The 20,397-nt window shown below is 40.9% G+C and overlaps 1 protein-coding gene across 9 annotated transcripts in view; it reads left to right on the forward strand.

Moving 5' to 3' along the window:
• ANK3 (ankyrin 3) overlaps window positions 1-20,397 on the forward strand; it is a 555,635-nt gene that overhangs the window by 423,995 nt on the left and 111,243 nt on the right. For all 9 annotated transcript variants that reach the window (XM_084903932.1, XM_084903938.1, XM_084903933.1 and 6 more), the window contains 8 exons: window positions 729-827; window positions 3,566-3,664; window positions 4,979-5,077; window positions 6,035-6,232; window positions 7,888-7,986; window positions 8,268-8,366; window positions 14,477-14,674; window positions 19,568-19,666. In XM_084903932.1, the coding sequence (XP_084760058.1) occupies window positions 729-827; window positions 3,566-3,664; window positions 4,979-5,077; window positions 6,035-6,232; window positions 7,888-7,986; window positions 8,268-8,366; window positions 14,477-14,674; window positions 19,568-19,666 (990 nt within the window). The remainder of the gene's footprint in view (window positions 1-728; window positions 828-3,565; window positions 3,665-4,978; window positions 5,078-6,034; window positions 6,233-7,887; window positions 7,987-8,267; window positions 8,367-14,476; window positions 14,675-19,567; window positions 19,667-20,397) is intronic.

Raw genomic sequence — 20,397 nt, forward strand, 5'->3', positions numbered from 1 at the left:
TGACTTTGACCTAAGCTTTTAGAGTGGACCCCCAGGACGTGATATAGTTCTCTGTAGCGACTAAAATATGCTCATGGTCACAATGATGAGGCAGTATGATTTGGCAGTTGATTTGTTTTAAATAAGCAGGTCCTTTTTTAACAGATTAGATATTAAATTAAACGATCCAAATAATGTTGGGTTGTTGAACTTTCTGCTTCCTTGAATTAAGCACCTACTTGAATCTTAAAGAGGGAAGGAATGAACACATTCTAGAACTGGTCTTGTAGTCGCCTTACAGTGTAGCAGAGAAGACAGAATAGGCATTCGTGACCTGTGGGCTTGGAAGACAAGTGTCAGGGCCAGCTGTTTTTAGTCTGTGTTTGAAATGAGGGAGCAGAAGGATATATTATTTGGAAGAGTGAATTCCAAATAACCTAAAGAAATAGAGTAGCCATATGTCCTTAGCTTCCAGGGATTGTGACTTAAAATAAATAAATAAATAAATAAATAAATAAATAAATAAATAAATAAAAATTCACAATTGCCAGAGCACCTTGGGTTCCTAGGACCAGCTAGGCTACCTGTGCTTCCAGAAAAGGATCTGCATTCTGCCCAGCGCCATGTTGTTACTGCTCTTTTCCAAATCTTTCCAGAAACACACTGTGGCAAAAATGTTGTACCACATTCAGTGTAGTGGGATTTCCATGGGATGTAGTCAAGTGGATATGTGTCTCTGTCCCTTGCAGAATGGCTTCACCCCTCTTCACATCGCCTGCAAGAAGAATCGGATTAAAGTCATGGAACTCCTTCTGAAACACGGTGCATCCATCCAAGCTGTAACGGAGGTGAGAGGAGTAGGAGAGCTGGGTCCCCAGGCACTGAAAGGGTAGCAGCTAGGTCCCAGTGTCAGCCCCAATGACCAGAGAGTTTTGCTCCGGGTGATTGCCACAGACTACTCTTACTCTCTGAGCCTTTCACCCAAGGGGCTGTGAGTCCCAGGGAAAGCAGAGACGAGTGTGGGCGGGTCAGGGTAGGTTCATCACCATGACTAGAAGCACAACCCCAAACAGAGGCTTCACGCTCCAAGGGAGTGACTCTGTCCCTGAAAGCATCATTTATTTGAAATCCCATCATGCAGTGCTTCTCAAAGCGGGGCGCTTTTGCCCCCAAGGGACATTTGCAATGACTGGAGGTTGTTTTTAGTGTCACAACTGGATGGTGCTACTGGCATCTCATGGACCGAGGCCAGAGATGCTACTAAACAGCTTACAATGTATAGGCCAGCCTGCCACCGCAAGGAATTATCGGGCTCAAGATGTCAGTGTGCCAATGAGCTGAGAAACCCTGCATTGATATAGCCGCTGTGTGCTTGAAAAGTTTGGATTACTCTCTCAAAAACTCAAGAGTTAACGAAACAGAGTGAAGGACTAGCTCTAGGGTTCTTTTGTACAAACCAACACAGAACCCAGGAAAAATAGTCCATCAGGATAAGGGCTAAGCCTTCAACACAGCCAAGCCAGCCTGGCATCTACTCTCCCAACTCCTCCTATGTCCTATCCCCGTGGTAGGCAAACTGCAGCTCGCGAGCCATGTGCAGCTCTTTGGCCCCTTGAGTGTGGCTCTTCTACAAAATATCACAGCCTGGGCAAGTCTATTTTGAAGAAGTGGCGTTAGAAGAAGTTTAAGTTTAAAAAATTTGGCTCTCAAAAGAAATTTCAATCGTTCTACTGTTGATATTTGGCTCTGTTGACTAATGAGTTTGCCAGCCACAGCCACCTAGCATGAGGTCTCTGTAGATTCTAGCCATCAACACTGCCCTAGACTGGATACCCTTTCGTTCATAACTCTCTACTCCCTCCATGTGTCGCATACCCTCAGGCTAATCCCGCACATCCTCCAGGACCAGATCTGAGCCACCTTTTCCCGGAAACCTCCCCTCGCCCCCTGACCTGGTCCAAGACCTCTCCCCAGGACCACACTACCCCTGTGCGTACTTCCACCAAAGCACTGACTCGGCTGCTTTACTTATGACCCAGCCAGCCCCTTGTCCCCTAGAAACTGCAGGCTCCTCCGGACAGCCTTGAGTCTTGTTGGTGTTTAGAGGCCCACAGGGCCTGGCCCATAGGTGATCATTACGCAAAGGCTTGTTGATTGCATCATAAAGATGATGGGATTTGAGGTCAACCTAAACTGAGGTCTAATCTCGTGATTCTTGCATTACCTCATCCTCTGACCTAGTCTAGTGGCCATTATAATATTTGCCTTAATTATATCACCTCAATATATAATATTCATATAGTTAAAACCAAATAATTGAGACTGTTAATGTCGATTTCCTCATTTTAGTGGGATGGCTTTGTGTCAGGCTCCATGACCTTTCACATGTAATATAAGGAAAGCATGCTGAGTGCGTCACAGTCCTTCTTGAAGGCCAGAGAGGATTTGAAATAAAAGTCAACTTTTTACTAACACATCCTGTCTTGATTTGTAACCCTCAAAAGGTTTAAAAAATCACATGGTTGAAAATATTAATACTGATTTACACTTTCATCAGTCTTATGGCTTCATGGTAGACACCCTGTTATTTCAATTATAAATTGAAATTAAAAAGTTTTGTATAAACTTTGTAAAATAAGTTTATTCTCAGTGCATGGAAACCCCTTTTAAAGATTAGAATGGCCGAAACCGGTTTGGCTCATTGGATAGAGCGTCGGCCTGCAGACTGAAGGGTCCTGGGTTCGATTCCGGTCAGGGGCATGTACCTTGGTTGCGGGCGCATCCCCAGTCGGGGGTGTGCAAGAGGCAGCTGATCGATGATTCTCTCTCATCGGTGTTTCTAGCTCTCTATCCCTCTCTCTTCCTCTCTGTAAAAAATCAATAAAATATATATTAAAAAAAAAAAAAGATTAGAATGTACTCTGGAGTAGAAGTGGAGTTTAGACTAATGTTTGAATTAATGACCAGAGCTGTCAGCTGATGAGGAGACAGTCCCAGTGTCAGTCCTGTGCTCCTCCTCAGCTCTGAACACCAGCCCAGACCCACATGAGAGCTTCGCCTGCTCCATGTTATAACAAGTCTTTTCCTGTTTGTCCTCAGTTCCCACTAGTTGAAATAGGTGCAACCAGAATTCTTTCCCCTTTTCCCCTTCTTCCCCTTCTTTCTTTTACTTCACTTTCCCCCTACAGAATTCTTTTCCTTTTTTTTTTTTTACATTATTCAAATTTCTGTGGACATTCCTTCTCTCTCCTTAAAAAAAAAAAAGTCAACTTCTTCTAGCCATTTTAAGTGTTTTTTACCAAATTAGGATGTTCATGTTGTAAGTGAAATTATATTCTGAAAAATTAAAAATGCAATCATTTCATGTACAAAGCAGAAATGTTATGAGTTGTGTGTTATGTAGGCTTTGAAGCAAACTTAAGAATGAAGGTCTAGCTGAGCCAGTTTGGCTCCGGGGGTGGATGGGTGGAGGGGTGGAGGGGTGGAGGGGTGGAGGGGTGGATGGTAGGCAGTGGTTGGGCAGGCAGGCAGAGAAACCCTTTTTATGATAAGACTACAAACCAGCCTTTCCCTCTTCTTCCCCCAGTCGGGCCTTACCCCAATCCATGTTGCTGCCTTCATGGGGCATGTAAATATCGTATCACAGCTAATGCATCATGGAGCCTCCCCAAATACCACCAACGTGGTAAGTATCCTTTTCACAGAGAACTTACTGAACTGGCAGAGGTTGCTCTTACCTACTTTTTTATTGTTGTTATAAGTAAATTTATTGACATCACAATAGTATTAACACACCAGACCACAAAGCATAACTATGCTAGTTGGACTCATGAGTACCAAAGGGGCCTAGTCATCAACAGTGTCAGAAGTTGAAATAAATAAAAAATTTTAACATTAGAAATAAAATCAGCAACATTCCGGCTCAGAAAAAGCAAGCCGAAAGTTTCCTGTGCACAGACCCTGAGGGTGTGCCACCAGCAAGTCTCTCTACTAACAACCAGAATCAGCACAGAATCAGACCAGCGTCTCTCTCGGTGAAATACAGGCTTTCCTGGCACTAACACCAGGGAGAGGTTTTACCGTATACTGGGTAATATGGTAACTATATCCTCAAGATCTTTCCAGTAAACACCTTAACAAGTTTTGTGTGAAATATGTCTTTGTTATACATCACTTATGAGAGAGAATATATTTTACTATTTCTTTGTTCCTATCCATGTCTTCTATACTGTTTTCATTTTTTGTTGTTACATAAATGAATAATCTATGGAGGGACGGAGTGGGGGGTGTGGTTCAGTGGCAAACAAACTGAGCCCTTGCGATAATGCCTGAAGGCTAGGAGGCTGATCTGATGAGATAAAGCAGAGAATGCACACCGGCGGCCAGCAAGCCCACTCTGGCCCTCATGTGCGTCTGTGTTGCCCATGCAGCACTTTGGTTTCTGTTTTGTTATCCAGTCTGGTTTTGTGGTCAGCACTGAAGTGTATACACATCTCCAGGCTGCCCCTCCTTTTGAACAGGAAGATGTGGCACCCTGCACAGCCCCACAGCTGCCTGCAGACCTCACTTAGTAGCAGCCACCTCCAGGCTGGTCTCAGGCTCTTCTCCTGAGCTCTCCTCACTTGCTCTCTTCACTCATGTACCTTCCTCTCCCCCCGTGAGCATTCACCTTTCTACCCTCAAGGAGACCACGTTGAAAGTTCTTGGACAGCACTTCTGACCCTGTTGATGACTAGGCCCCTCAGGTTATACCAAAGTTCTTCCATCGTGGATCAGGTTCTTCTGAAATTCTTGTGTATTTCATCTCCTGTCTCTCCTAGTCTTCAATAAGGAAGTGCTTGGGGAAAAAAAAAAAAAAATATATATATATATATATATATATATATATATATATATATATATATATATATATATATGAAGCCGACATCATAAGCTTCATGCAGATAAAGCATGCTGCTCTTCTTCAGAGCTGCAGTAACTTTGTACTCCTCTTCCCCAGAGAGGAGAAACAGCGCTGCACATGGCAGCTCGGTCCGGCCAGGCTGAAGTGGTGCGGTATCTGGTGCAAGACGGAGCTCAGGTAGAAGCTAAAGCAAAGGTAAGTGCAGTTCCTGGGAGCATTTGCTATTGGTGGGAAAAGTCTTGATTTAATAAGCCCTTTAAATATGTGTATGCCATCTTCTAAGGATACTTCTTTAAAGTAGTGAGCAACCTCCATTGGAAAAAATCTCTACCCAAGTGATATTGTTAAAAAAAAAAAAAAAAAAATCCCTTCCCGGTGCATTTGTCCATTCAGTTATTTAAGGGGGTTAAATAAATAGAACAGGCACTTTGTGCCAGAAGGAACTTTGTGTTCTTGGCAGATGGCTAGGCCTGAACAGATTAAGAAGCAAACCTAGACTCAGTCCAGAGTTCTTCACACTCTGGGGAGAAGGGCTAATGCACAGGCTTCTAGGATAAGCTCAGTTTGGAAGCATAACTGAGCTCATCTGGTTGACTGTATGACAGCTGTCACAGCCACCAAGGAAAAAGGAAGTTTTTACTTTTTCTCTACAAGTTGTGAAACCATAAACCCTGGGACTAAGGTCAGAGTTGCTTCAGGGATCTGCCTTTGCATAAAAAAAGGAACTCCAGGATTAACTTTTGGTGATGGGAAGATACCACCAATAAAATTCTTCCCATGTGAGTGCATTGTAACTGGTGGAAGTTTAATATCCCTCCTAGGTATTTGAGGTTTACCAGAATTTATTTCCTTATCTCCCCCAAAAAAGGAGTCATTAGATGTCAAAAACTGATAAAGTATGGCAGGTGGTAGTGGAAATAATTTGTAGATAGAAATGTCTCCCTTACTTTCATGCTAATAGTTCGTTAGAAATGTATTTAGGCTTACCATCTGCACCCCACTGAACCTTGAAGAAAAGGTCAATGAGATTCTCTTTATTACTGAATAAGAGTTGAACTTTAGTTTCTGGTACCAGGCAATTTGCTAAATGTTTCTCAAGGGTACCGTTGTTTTCCCAGCTAATCAGCCTTGCTCTTCCTCCTTGCCATTTAGGATGACCAAACCCCACTTCACATCTCAGCCCGATTGGGGAAGGCGGATATAGTCCAACAGCTGTTGCAGCAAGGAGCGTCTCCAAATGCAGCCACGACTTCTGGGTACACCGCCCTCCACCTTGCAGCCCGAGAAGGGCATGAGGACGTGGCCTCATTCCTTTTGGATCATGGCGCATCTCTGTCTATAACAACAAAGGTATGAAAACGAGTCTTGGAATCCTACCCTGTCCCTCAAAATACATCCTCCTCATAATTCCCAATGTGTCCTTACAATATCTGCTGTGTTCTCCAAACTACATCCTCCTTAAGATTCCTTAGTACCTATTCCCAGCAACAGGTACAACGGTTGTATATCATCACGGACACTTGGGATCCCAGAGTAGTCCCAACATGGCCAGCAAAGCCCTGGAGTGGGGGAGGGTAGTTAGGGTATGTGTAAGTTTGTGTATCTGTGTGCCTAGCTTAAGTTTCTCAGTATACATTATCTTCTAATGAAAACGTACTGATATCTAGAATCAGATATTTCCTGGATGTTATTTGATAGATTTAATTGGTGATTTAAAAACACAACCAAAGATTTCTCTAGCTGGGGCCATGTATATAAACCACATTATCAAAGCTCAGTTGGTTAATATTTTTTATTTTTATACTTTCAAACCAGGAGGAGAATTTGGCGGGGGGGGGGGGGGGGGGAGGTAGGTAATTTTTGTTTGTTGTTGTTGTTTCTTTTGTTACTATTGGGTTGTCTGACTTATGCTCTGATTTATTTTGAAATCTTGACTCTGATATCTTGGAATGATAACGTTCCACACAATTGCTCTGCAGATGCAAAATGTAGAGGTCATTTTTCTTACGTTACTGTTTAACCTTGTAGGTGTGATAGGAAGATAGCTGGAAATGGTATTGCACTCTCTTATTTGGATGCAGAGAAGAATCATTAATGTGTAACCAATGAGCAAGATAATTACAATAATTTTAAATACTTGATAAACTACCTGAAAAAAAAAAAAAATGACTACCTTAAACTTCACCACCTGTGATTCTGTAGGCTCTTCTGTAAAGTTGAGATCTGAGTTCCTGGATCTCATTCAATGTGTAAAACATTTGGGGTTTTGAGTGCCCCAGCCCATTCACCAAGCCAGCTGCCCACTGGCTTTAGTTGGCTATAATCTCATGAGGTCAAATGTGTTGATGACCCTGCAGTTCCTGTCTTATGCTTTGGAACCTCCCTCATGGGAGAACTGCTAGATACCCACCTCCTTGTAGGAGTTGAGAGCCAGAGAGATTAGTACTCAACCTCAGTGTCAACTCTCTCTACATGTTTATTAGCCTGGAACCAGGTGTTATTATTCAGTGCAGTTCACCTGTGTGTGAGGACCTCTGGCTCCTCCTGAAGACTAGAACAAACATTAAGATACGTGCATATGTGGAAATGGCGAAAGGAGAAGAGAAAGGCTCCAGTCTGAAATTACAGGAGGTCCAGATTTGCACTGGATGTTCACAAGCCCACCAAATCCAAATTGTACCTGAGACTCTGGAACCCATTCTTCCTACAGCATGAAATCCCAAAATGGCCCTAGAATAAGCCCCAGATCCAGCTCTCCAACCTCATCTTGTTTTGAGGACCACTTAGTCCCAGCGTGAGTGGCCCGCTGTGGCTCAGTCAGCACACACAGAAATGGAATATCCTGTTCTTCTTTGTCTGTGAGGGGACTCTGTGTTACCTGCCAGTCTTGTTCCTTCCGTGCCGCCTTCCCTGCTCCTCCTCATTACAATAATTTCATCAGTTCCAGAAGAGGGATGCCATTGGGTCATTTATATTGTTCATTATTTTCGTGTTTCATTTTTCAGAAAGGATTCACTCCCCTTCATGTGGCAGCAAAATACGGGAAGCTTGAAGTAGCCAACCTCCTGCTACAGAAGAGTGCGTCTCCTGATGCCGCTGGGAAGGTATGGGGTCACCAGCCACCCTGTGTAACAGGTCACTCTCATGATAACAAAACACGCACTTGCTGTTGTTCACCACCAGCCACCTAAATGATAACATCCCTATTTTTTAAGTCTCGTAGGACAAGGAACCCTGGACATAGATGAATGCTGGGGTCCAAGTGCTGTGGCAATCACAGTGTCAGTAGCACTCCATGTTGTACCCGAACTAATCCCGTCTCCTAACTCTAGGCCTCAGATGTTAAGACACTGTTGACACTGGTTGTTTCTGCACGTGTTTTCAGAGCGGGCTAACTCCACTGCATGTAGCTGCACATTACGATAACCAGAAGGTGGCCCTTCTGCTTTTGGACCAAGGAGCCTCGCCTCATGCAGCTGCAAAGGTACCTATAATCTGACGGCATAAGGACACTGGCGGGCAGTGCCCATCCCTCTCTACGTCCACGTCCACTTCCACAGAACTCTACGCTCCTAGGGAATCTGTGCCTTCAGCTATTTAGTCAACTCGTCTAGTAGATGCTCAATAAATATTTACTTGTCAATTGATTTTCCTTGACAATCCAGGACATCCGGGAGCCTGGGGAGGACATGAAGGTCAGGTTGAGTCATCAGCCAGATGAGAAACCTAAGTGCAAGAGAGTTCTGATTTGTCAACGTTATAGAGTATGTGTCACATTTTCCCAGGCCATAAAGCAATGCCTTCAAGGAATTTGTGTTTCATAAAATAAGTTGGGAGGTTTTGCTTAGGTGTTTTTAATATTGTTAAAGGAGATGATTATTCTCATTGTTAAGGCATTTTTGAGCAGTTAGACAACCTAGATTTCTCAGAAAAGAGATGCATAGAGTGTATGGCTTTTTTATCCCTCTGTTATTTGAGAGGTATTTATGGAAAGATAGGTAAATGGAAATATGCTTTAGGAAGTTCTGTGTTGTTGCGTAAGTGGCTGTGGTCCTGAGCATTGGAATGACACAAACCACAATCTAACTGCTGTCCAGGTCTTTCACTAAAGGTGTTATTGGTTGAAAGAACTTTTAGCATCCCTAATGCTTTTTATATATCTTTGTTTTACTCTTCCACTTTGGGAACCTATAGCGCTCTTCCTTAAACTCAGTGTTTATATCAAACTTCTGGTACACACAGATCAAGGAACTAGATTACTTTGGATACTTTAAACTTGTCCTTTTAAAGTGTTTAGAGAATGTTATCTTGCACAGGAATTTCTCCTCAGAACCTCTTCTTATGTCTTTCTCAAACATTTCCTGCGCCATCTTCTCCAGAATTATACCCCTTGAGATCTACAATTCAAAACCAAGCCCCCGGACTTGCTTTGCATCTAAATGCAGCTTTTCTTCCATAATTTCAGACTCTGACAAACATTCTTTCTTATAAAATAACCATGCCTTGACTTTAAAGAAAAAACAACTATATCTAAGAAGAAAGAAAACAAATAGCAGCATTATTCACAATAGTCAAAGGTGGAAGTAACCCAAGTTGTCTATTGAGGGATGACTAGATAAACAAAATTTAGATTCTTCATACAAAGGAGTATTTATTCAGCCTTAAGGAGGAAAAAAAATTCAGACACATGCTGCAATATGGATGAACCTCAAAGTCATTGTGCTAAGAGAAATAAGTCAGTTCCACAAACGACAAATATTGTGTGGTGTCACTTAAATAGAGACAGAAAGTAGAATGCTGTTTGCCAGAGGCTGAGGGGAGGAGGAAATGGGGAGTTAGTGTTTAATGGGCACAGAGTTTCATTTTGGAGCTGGATAGTGCTAATTGTTGGAGAATAATTTGAATGTACTTAATATATTTAAAAATAGTTAAAGTGGAACGTTTAGTGCTATGTATATTTTATCACAATTTTTAAAACAAAATTTATAATGAAATGTAAAGTTTATACATTTCATTTCAGTTCATTTTAATATCCCTTTGAGCCTGAGCCAATTTTTTATGTTATAAATAACCCTGTGTTATTAATTAATAAATAATTAATTAGTGAACTATTTCTCACATGTGAGCAACAATTTTGACACAACTAGTGCAAGAAGTTTGTAAGTACAATAAAATGAATCCAATCCACCTTTCCATCCACAAAATAACTTAAGTCAATAGTTGATATATTTGTGGTTGATTTTTTCAGCTTTAAATTTGTCCAACAAGACTTTGTATTCATGGTTTTGCATCTGCAAAACATCTTTGACAAAGAATTAAAAAGCAGTTATTGAACTAATTCCTTGTAACAGCCCTTTAGCCTTGGACTATCTTTTACAGTCAACTGAACACGGGCTTTTCTAAGGGGACATTCCCTCTCACTCCCACAGCACTATGGTCTCAAAAGAGCTTCTGTAATGCCATCTCTACACATTTCTTTTTTTTTATTTTTTTATTGATTTTTTTACAGAGAGGAAGGGAGAGGGATAGAGAGCTGGAAACATCAATGAGAGAGAAACATCGACCAGCTGCCTCCTGCACATCCCCTAACAGGTATGTGCCCGCAACCGATGTACATGCCCTTGACCGGAATCGAACCTGGGACCTTTCAGTCCACAGACCGACGTTCTATCCATTGAGCCAAACCGGTTTCGGCTCTCTCCACATTTCTAACTATTCCCATTTTTTAGGGCAGTGATCCTGGTCAGGAGCTTTTTGTGTGTGTTGTTGTTGTTGTTGTTTTCTGTTGTTGTTGTTTTTAGACTTTGATCCTGATCAAAGGCACTTAGGGGTGGGCATCATTTGCTAGGAAAAAGACCTAGCATGGTGGCTTAAATTGATGAGAGTCCATTTTTCTCATGCCATTAATAGTCTTTTGGCTTTTCCCTCCAGAGGTTTCTGTTGCTTAGTCAGCCAGGTCTTGCAACCAGCAGGAAAGAAAGTCAGACAATAGAGTATTCCTGTAAGCTCCACCCAGCCATTTCTCTTTACTTCTCATTAGCCTCTTCTTTTTGCAAGGGATGGTGGGAAATGTAGTTTTTCACCTGGACAGAACACCAGAGTTTCAGTTATTAAGGAAGGAGGGAAAATGGATCTAGGGTAGGCAAATGGCGTCTTTACTCCAGAGAGCTCAGGAATTTCTGAATTCTGGCTGTGGTGAGAAACAAAGGACAAAGACTCTAGAGGACATGATTAGCTTTTGGTTATGACAGTAATGACAATGTCACTCTTCCTTAATTCACAATTTTGGTTCTCAGAGTATGTGATGCTTTCTTCTGGCCTTTCTTCTCTTTTGTAAGATATGTTTTCTTAGCCATACTTAACCTAGAAATATGATGTGATTTTAGGTAATGTGGGATGGGGGATACCTAAAGAGTAGATCTTGACCTATTTCCTGAGGCAGATACTGTTGGTATCAGTTTAGGCATGACATGGGCAATAATAGTGGAAGGGATAGTGAGCCTTAACTTCTTGTTTGCCCTATTTCTCTTCCTTAAAATGTGCAATATATCTATTAATATGGATCAGCAGAGACTGTGGAATTCTTGGGAGAAGGGGGATGTAAATACTAGTATATTACTTTTTTAAAAATATTTTTTTTTTTATTGATTTTTCACAGAGAGGAAGTTTGAGGGATAGAGAGCTAGAAACATCGATGAGAGAGAAACATCGACCAGCTGCCTCCTGCACACCCACTACTGGGGCTGTGCCCACAACCAATGTACATGCCCTTGACCGGAATCGAACCTGGGACCTTACAGCCCACAGGCTGACGATCTATCCACTGAGCCAAACTGGTTTTGGCTAGTATATTACTTTTGATCATTTAAAATTTCATTTGCTATTGTTTTCATCTTGAAATGATGTCCTTTGCCCTCTACATCCAGAGGAAAAAAATATCAATTAGCATTACTCTACAGTTGCATCTCTCAATATTTTATTTCTCTTCTGATAAATGCATCTGTCTCCTTTAGTGTGGCAAGGAAAAAAGTTTACTTTCTAGAAATTAGAAAAGCTAAGGCAATTTAGAAAATCCCATTATAGGTCCCAAGATGAACTGTTAGTTTATTATTTGAAATGTTTCTACAGTTTTTCAAAATTACTTTTTCATTCTGCAGTCATACCATGGTTTGTTTTCTCCTGGCTTTATTCTTTCCTTTGTGTCTCAGGTAAGGAGCTCAGAAAAGCCCGGGGTGATAATGAGTAATGTATCTGGAATTGACCTGTGCTACAGAGATGCCAGATTCTTTAGATTAGGGTTTTTAGAGTCTAGGATTTTTGGGTGGAATTAGAGAGGATTGTCTTATCTCAGAGGATACTGATCTGCCTTGAGGGTTTGAGAAGTAATCAGCTTGAAGTTTACATTAGTAACAAAAGCTATGGGAAAAAAAAATGGCAAGATGCATGATAAGAAGCTATACTCTTTCTTGCCTTTTCAAAACCCTCTTATGGACTAATCAGAATTCCTGTGTTAGCACTGCTTTGTGAATTTTCCTTTTAATATAGGGGTGGGGACACTGATAGCTCACCCCCTTCTGTCTGTCACTCACTGCAGAGTTGGGCTCAGTCCAAAGCTCTCATTTCTGAAGGCCATCGCTGAAGGGTGTGTCTGAACAAGGGACAAATGCTTCCCAGGTCAGCTGGAGTTTCCAGATGGCAATAGGTCAAAACTAAAAATAGAGATATAAAATTGTATTCTAACCTGGCTTAGCCCATTTAGTAGAGGCTGGTTTCAGAAGAGTCTGGAAGTGGCATTTCCACTTCCATGGGTTGATACCCAATAGCTATTGTTTCTCTACAGTTGCTTACAGAAAGAGTATTTCTCATGTGCAAAATGCTCTCATACTAGGGTATATTAATGACTTAAATGTGCGAGTTGATTGCAGTTGGCTAGCTGATCAGTGGAACAGCAACTTCTGTGTTGTTTCTGACTCATCCACATGGCTTGGAAAGACTGCTACTGATCCGCTGTCTGAATATGGATCATATTCCCAATTAAAAATCCTTGAATTTTCTCTCTCTCTCTCTCTCTCTCTCTCTCTCTCTCTCTCTCTCTCTCTCTCTCTCTCTCATTTATAGAAATCAATCTCTCTCATTTATAGAAATCAGTCTAATTTTTATTGGCATATATTATATAGTCAGATTCATATCAAAATGTAATCTTGTTAATTGACTGTGATCAAAAACAAGGTCCCTTAAGGGCAGAGGACTTTGAAGGTTCCTAAGGCACAGCTAACTCTTAATTTGTCAAATGACCCAGCTGGTATGGCTCAGTGGTTGAGCATTGACCCATGAACCAGGAGGTCACAGTTCAATTCTGGTTAGGGCACATGCCCGGGTTGCAGGCTCTATCCCCAGCTGATAAATGATTATCTCTTTCCTCCCTTCCTCTCTCTGAAATCAATAAAGACATATTTTTAAAAGATAATTTGTCAAAGGAATTTGGGTTGCCTGTCCCTCTGAGCATTAAGGGTCAGATAAGCGAAAGATCAGAGAATGTTCTCAAAGCCCTAGTAAAGATTGACTCAAATTCTGAGGATTCTGAAGTCATTGTGAAATACTAGAGATACAAAGACAAATATCACACAATAGGTGCCTTCAATAAATTTATATTTTAGTAGGAGATGCATACGTAAATAATGATAAACATTACTATAGATCTAAGATAGCCACTAAATATATCCAGGACTTTGATTGGAGTCAGTCAAGTGGGGAGCAGGTGTAGAAGGGAGGGGGAGGGAGTCAAAGACTTCACAAGGGTGTGACCCTTGAGCCAATCTTTAATGGATAGATGCTGGCCCAGAGGGCATGTTGGGGGAAGTATTTTTGGTAGAGTAGGCAAGACAGAAACATGAGCTGGATGTTGTTTTGGGGATGGGTGCAGCTGAAGCATAGCATAGAGGCTGGAGTTTTGTGTAAGAGGCAATGAGAGGATCAAATGGGGTAGATTATAGTAACTGACTACCATCAAAACTAAAAATTTTCATATAAGTACAACCAATGGACACAAAACTCTGGGGAGGAAGGGGATGTGTGGGAGGAAGGAAGGGGGGCAAAAAAAAAAATCAATAAAATATATTTAAAAAAAAAAAAACAACTAAAAATTTCAACCTGTAAACAGTCAAAGCGATTTTCAAAGTGGAATAATGGATCTGAACATTGTTTGGATCTGACCATATTGTTTGTTGTTTCCTAGTAGGTTTTCCTCTCACCCCTCCCCCCCATTTAAATATAGAAAATAATTATTGAGCACCTACTAACATAACTCCCTGTAAGAAGGAACCCTATTTTCCTTTTGTAAAAGCAACGGTACTCTGACTCTTGCATTAAAATGTTTATAAGTATTATACTTTCCTTGGTTAGATGTGGGACACATGAGGGCACTCCATTAATGACACTGTCTTATCAGTCTTTGCTTATTTAGTAATCAAGATGTAAAAAAAAAAAAAAAACATTTAAAAAATCAATAGAAAGGGAAGCATGCTGTCTTGAAAATATACTGCGCACATTTTTATCTTGTTACGGGGCATGTGACCAAGTGGTTCATGTTGACAGAATGGTTATACACCACTGCACATCGCTGCCAAAAAGAACCAGATGGACATAGCGACGACTCTGCTGGAATATGGTGCTGATGCAAACGCAGTTACCCGGCAAGGAATTGCTTCTGTCCATCTTGCAGCTCAGGAGGGTCACGTGGACATGGTGTCACTGCTCCTCAGCCGGAATGCCAACGTGAACCTGAGCAATAAGGTAACCTTTTTCTTTCTCCCTAAAGTAGGCAATGCAACAAAACCGTGCCTCCCAAGAAGGTTATCAAGAAGTCATGAAAAATCTGGGTCAGATAGGGTGTGTAAAGTGTAATGTCACAATAAGATGTTTGCCAACGTATTAATTATCCTGGCAAAAACTTGGAAACAATCTGTTTGAGCAGTAAGAGAAGGGTAGGTCACTAATTGCAAAGTCATACAGTTGAGTAGCATATAGTCATGAAGTCCACAAAGTTTTTCTAAAAACATTAAGTTATGTTATAAAGTTCATTCAAAGAGTAGCATTCTTGTTTCACCAGGATGTAGCAAGTGAGGAATTGTGAAAAGTAGCCTGTTGATTCTTTACACAGACACGTTTGGGGCCCTGCTCCTGGCCTATCTCAGTTTAAGTCCTAGGTTACAAAAAGAAATTGGAAATGGTCCTGGCTCTCAAAGCGTTCATTTTAATAACAGAAATTTAAAGTAGCTCTCTTATTCAATAGATTGGAAAGGTTGTTTAGTTTACACGTTTAATCTTCATGTGTAAGTTAGCAGTTCTGAGGAACTTGTAAAGACTGTTCCCAAAATTCTTCAAATTCCGGTCCTCATATTTGACATTCCTATTATAAGTGAAGAAAGTTTCAGCCCACAATTGAGCAAAGACTTATTGCAGTATTGTTGCATATATTAGAGAATTAGGATTTGCTGACTACCTGAGAATGAATACCTGCGTCTGAGATCTGCCCACAACGCAGAATGGATGTTTCTAAGTCTTCAAACAGCACACCCCCTGCAAGAATGCCTCCAAATTCTTGATAATCCAAACTCTCCAGCAGTTAGCTTTTCCTCGCCAGTTAGTGATGGCACAGCCGTGGCATTTCTCAGCTGTAGCTCAGATATTGGAGTAGAGTTTCAACATAGAAATAGTTTTATGGTGACAAATAACAGGTTCTTTATTTTTAACATATGTGGCCTGTGTTTCGGAATCACAGAGAGTTTAAATCCTAAATCGAACTCTTTAGTGGAGATGTGTCATTTGGACAATGTATGTGAGCTCTCTGAACCTCAGTTTCATGCTCTAGAAAAGACAATATTTACTTCACAGAGATGTCATGAGGATTAGCTAGATAACATTCAGCACCTTCACAGTGGAAATGAGTAATCGTATTAATTTTGGACTTTGTACAATTTTGAGAAAAAGAAAAGGTTACTCTGCACTAATCTGAATCCCCAAAGTTGTAATTTAACAAATTCTGTTCACCAGAAGACCAGGGAAATCTGTCTTGCAGTTTTAATATCTTGAAAATCCTTTTTTATCATTAAAGAGCAAACACCTTTTTCATGTCCCTTTTCTCTGGTGTGCCAACTTGATTTTCTCATATCTTTTTAAACACCCCTTTTAGGAATGCAAGTCTCAGCATTAATGGGACTCACAAAGCAATGTCAAGTAGATATTCTAATCGGGATTTGTTTGAGCTTTTGAATTTTCTAAGGTTCATTACCAGTATGTAAACCAGCCTTCTAAGAGTTTGCTGCAACATTCAGCTTATCTACATGAGGTAGAGAGCCAGCCCTTCACAAAGTGAAGCACATTCCGGCATCCACTGGAGTGTATTTTCTCTTGTGTGCCCAGAATATTGTATCTCCTTCATTCTCCCAGAGATAGTGTAGACCTTAACAATGCATTAACAGGTTAACATTTTCAATGGGTTTTATACTAAAATACAGTGCGATTGACTTTTTCTTTTCTTTCAATTACTCCAATCAAATGGATATTCACCACCTTAGAAACCGAGCTTATTTTTAGGCAGATAATACTTTAGAAAGAATTTGTCCATGTTTGCGTTGGTAGATGGGGCATCGACAGGCAATTCTAAAGACCAAAAGGCATAGGTGATAAACCATCAGCCACCACCCTGAATAGACGCAGCGATACTTCCAAGGAGAGTTTAAAGAGCAGATCAGCTCGCTTCCCATTAGCACATGGTGCTTAAGGAGCTTTCAAGAACTTTGCAGGACCAATAAACTGCCTTGTACAATGACATGAGTAAATCTTTGCTTCCCTTCTCACTTGTTATTTTCTGTTTTAAACAAGCCCCAGTGTGAAAGCAGATCAGCAGCAGCACATTATTATCCAACTAGAGGCCTGATGCACGAATTCGTGCACAGGTGAGGTCTGGCTGTCCCACCCTGAACGGGCTCCTCCCACCTAGTCATTTCCACCTTCCCATTTAAACACCAGACTTTATTTCCTTGCTAAAAAGTAAATATTCAAAACAAAACAAAACAAATAGTTTTTGTGAAAATTTTCCATGCACGAAACACTTTATTTTACCTCTTTTCTTACTACTAACCAATAGTTTCATCAGTTTTAAGAAAGACCGTGAACTTGAGTTACTGCTCAAGTGCTAGTGTCTGATCTGCTTTAATTTTTATTTTGGCATTGCTATTTTCCCACGTGCATTTTAAAGGCCACAAGTCGCTATATTTCTTTATAAAGCAAATAGAATATTAAACAGAGCTGTGGTTATTCTGACAATGGGGGTGTTTTCTCTTTTTCCAATAATTGCCACTTTTTAAATGAACAGTGATCAAAATCCCATAAAAGATTAACAGGTCATTTCTGAGCTTAAATGAGGCTAGTTTAACCACATTATTTTTTTTTAATCTTTTTTACCAAAATCATGACTATAAAAATAAAATTTTCTTTATCGAATATATTCTGTTTTACCTAAAGGTTATTTGCTTTTGCCCTCTGATTCAATCAATTAGCAGATGGATTAAAAACTGATGCTCGATGCTGGTTATATAAAGATTAAACATGCGGTATCTGCCTCGGCAAGCTCACAGTGGTTTGAGGAAGACAGACAAGAAAACAGAGTTGAAATGCGGGATTATGATGATCTTCATAGAGCAGGTGTGCACATAAAGGGAGCAATGAGGCCCTTTGTGAGCTGGGGAGAAGGAAGCCTGAGGAAGTTGAAAATGGCTCTGTCAGAGGTCGATGGTCGCCCACAGCGTGCAGGAAAAAGGGCAACACGAGAGAGTGGGCCATGTCCCAAAGCATGTGCTGACAACCCCAGTGAAGTGTCTTCCGAGTTTCAAAAAGCCTCAGACTTAGAATAGGTGATCATGACACTTTTACAAAACGCTACTGCTAACAATACTTGCTTCCTCTAGAGTAGGACATGGAACATTGTTCTATGATGATGTCAATCTTGGGTGGGGCCCCTGGGGCCCTGGCTTATTTTTCGTGGGAGTTCAAGTGAATGCATCTGTCTTCCTTTGCATATGTCCCCTTTATTCAGTCTGAGGGTGCTTCCTCCAAAATTCTATGGACGGTATTAAAAAAAGTCAAGCAGGGGAAAAGTCATGCGGATTACCCTCCCGGAGTCCTTGGTTTGACAGAATAGCAACCCCTAAGTAAGTAACGTGCAGCATCTAGACCAGCAATTTCCAACCAGTGTGCCACGGCACCCTGGTGTGCCACAGGGATTTTTAAGATATGCAACACCTGATTAGTCAGCAGCACTGACCTCTTTTCCCTTAGGCTGTCAAATTAAAAACTGGCAACAGCCAACACAATAGCCATCAGTGTGAATGAATGAAAACTATACCTCTTTTTGGTCAGATCGGCTAAAATGTAATACTTTTTTGTAATTAGTTTATGTCTGCCATGAAATGGAGAAGGTTGAAAATGACTTTTTAGAATAACCACCGCTCTGTTTATGTGTGCCATGAGATGGGAAGGGTGCCGAACCCTCTCTGAGGCTGCTTTTGGTCCAGTTCTTCTCTCTGAAAAATAGAACGGGCTGGTGTTCTCATTGCACACAGGGCAAAGTGGGAGGAAGAAGGCCTGCGATGTTAGCTTCCGAGCTCCTAACGGATGAAAGGAAATAATCTAGAAGCATCTAAACTTACTCACTTTTCCCTTATTATTTATGAGAAAGATTCTTCCCAAACCAAAGATTTCTAAACCAGGGCATAGTCCTAGTAATTTTCTTCCATCAGAACAACCATTGTGCCGGGACCGTTTTGGCTCAGTGGATAGAGCGTCGGCCTGCGGACTGAAAGGTCCCGGGTTCAATTCCGGGCAAGGGCATGTACCTTGGTTGTGGGCACATCCCCAGTAGGGGGTGTACAAGAGGCAGCTGATCGATGGTTCTCTCTCATTGATGTTTCTCTCTATCCCTCTCTCATCCTCTCTGTGAAAAATCAATTTAAAAAATATATATATACGTATATATAAAGAACAACCATTGTAGTCTGCATAGTCTGTGGTACAGTCGGTTTCCAATATTTAGCCTCATTAAACCCATACACCATCTAAATGACCTGGAAATTCTCATGATACAGCATTCATATTCCTTTTCACAGGCCATCCTTCTTACCCAGAAATAGCATACAGAAAGTATTTGTCAATTTTGAGTATTAATATTTAATGGGAGAAATATTATCATATATCAATATTAATTTATAAGTGATTTTTTTCTCTTTTTTTGTTAAAGCTAGTACCACTGGTGTTGTATTAAAATTACATGATTGGGGGGGGGTGTCTTATCTTTAAGGTGAATACTGAAGTATGTAGGAGAAATGGTGTAATGTCTGAGTTGCTTTAAAATACTATGCAAAGGGGGAAAAAGGAATTGGGGCTGAATGAAACAAGTGTAAGGAAACCTTGCTACTTGCTGACGCTGTGCTGAGTGCAGAGTCTGTCCATTCCCTCTGCTTCGAGTGTTTGAAATTTTTCATTAAGCCTGTAGATAACAATGTTGCCACAGTGCCAGTGTATAAACTTATTCTCCAGAGTTTTTTGAACCTAGAAATCCTAAGCTTTCTCCCCTGGAATGTATGAAATGCTTCTCCAACATGCCTGTCTACTTTTACCTGTTTGCAGAGTGGCCTGACCCCACTCCATCTGGCTGCTCAAGAAGACAGAGTTAATGTGGCCGAAGTCCTCGTCAACCAAGGGGCACACGTGGACGCCCAGACCAAGGTAGACAGAAAGAATGTGCCCATACAGTGTGTCTCTTAGTAACGCCTATATGGAAGCGAGTACAGTTTTATAGGGGAAAAAGCAACGTCCTCCGTTGTATCAGTTATACATAGTATTTCCAATGTGCATCTGTTCAAGAGACACTAAAGTCTCTGATTCTAGCACCCAGATGCTTTTATCTTGAATGGCCTGGGTGCTTTGTCTTAGCAGGCAAATCACTACCTTTCTGTGTTAGCACTATTGGTCCTTGTCACAGCAGATCCACCATACAAGGGCAAAGTGTGAAAGCTTGTACAGTTTTGTAGTTTTTGTAACTGATGTAAAAAAAAAAAAAGCATATTAAAAATTTCAGTAATTTGTGATCTCTCACTTTGTGTAGGCATAGACTATGAAAAAGGGTACATTCAGTTTTATTCAGCTATTACTACTTGCTGAATTCATTATGATGTGTATGGTTGCTGGTCTCTCTCTCTCTCTCTCTCTCTCTCTCTCTCTCTCTCTCTCTCTCTCTCTTTCTCTCTCGTCTTCCCCCCCCCCCCCCGCAGCAGTCCCTTCTCTCTCACCCTCTTTTTCTCTCAAAAAAAAAAAATCAATAAAACAAATAATAAATTAAAAATCATTGTCTAAATATTTTTAAATTGATAGAATTTATAACCCCTCAGGCACCTGTTGATATTCATCTAAGTAAGAAATAAGCCACCACTTGGTCTAAGTGAGTGGTTTCACACTGT

The sequence above is a fragment of the Pipistrellus hanaki genome, assembly GCF_964339955.1.
Source record: "Pipistrellus hanaki genome assembly, chromosome: 14".
In the NCBI taxonomy this organism is placed as follows: domain Eukaryota; kingdom Metazoa; phylum Chordata; class Mammalia; order Chiroptera; family Vespertilionidae; genus Pipistrellus; species Pipistrellus hanaki.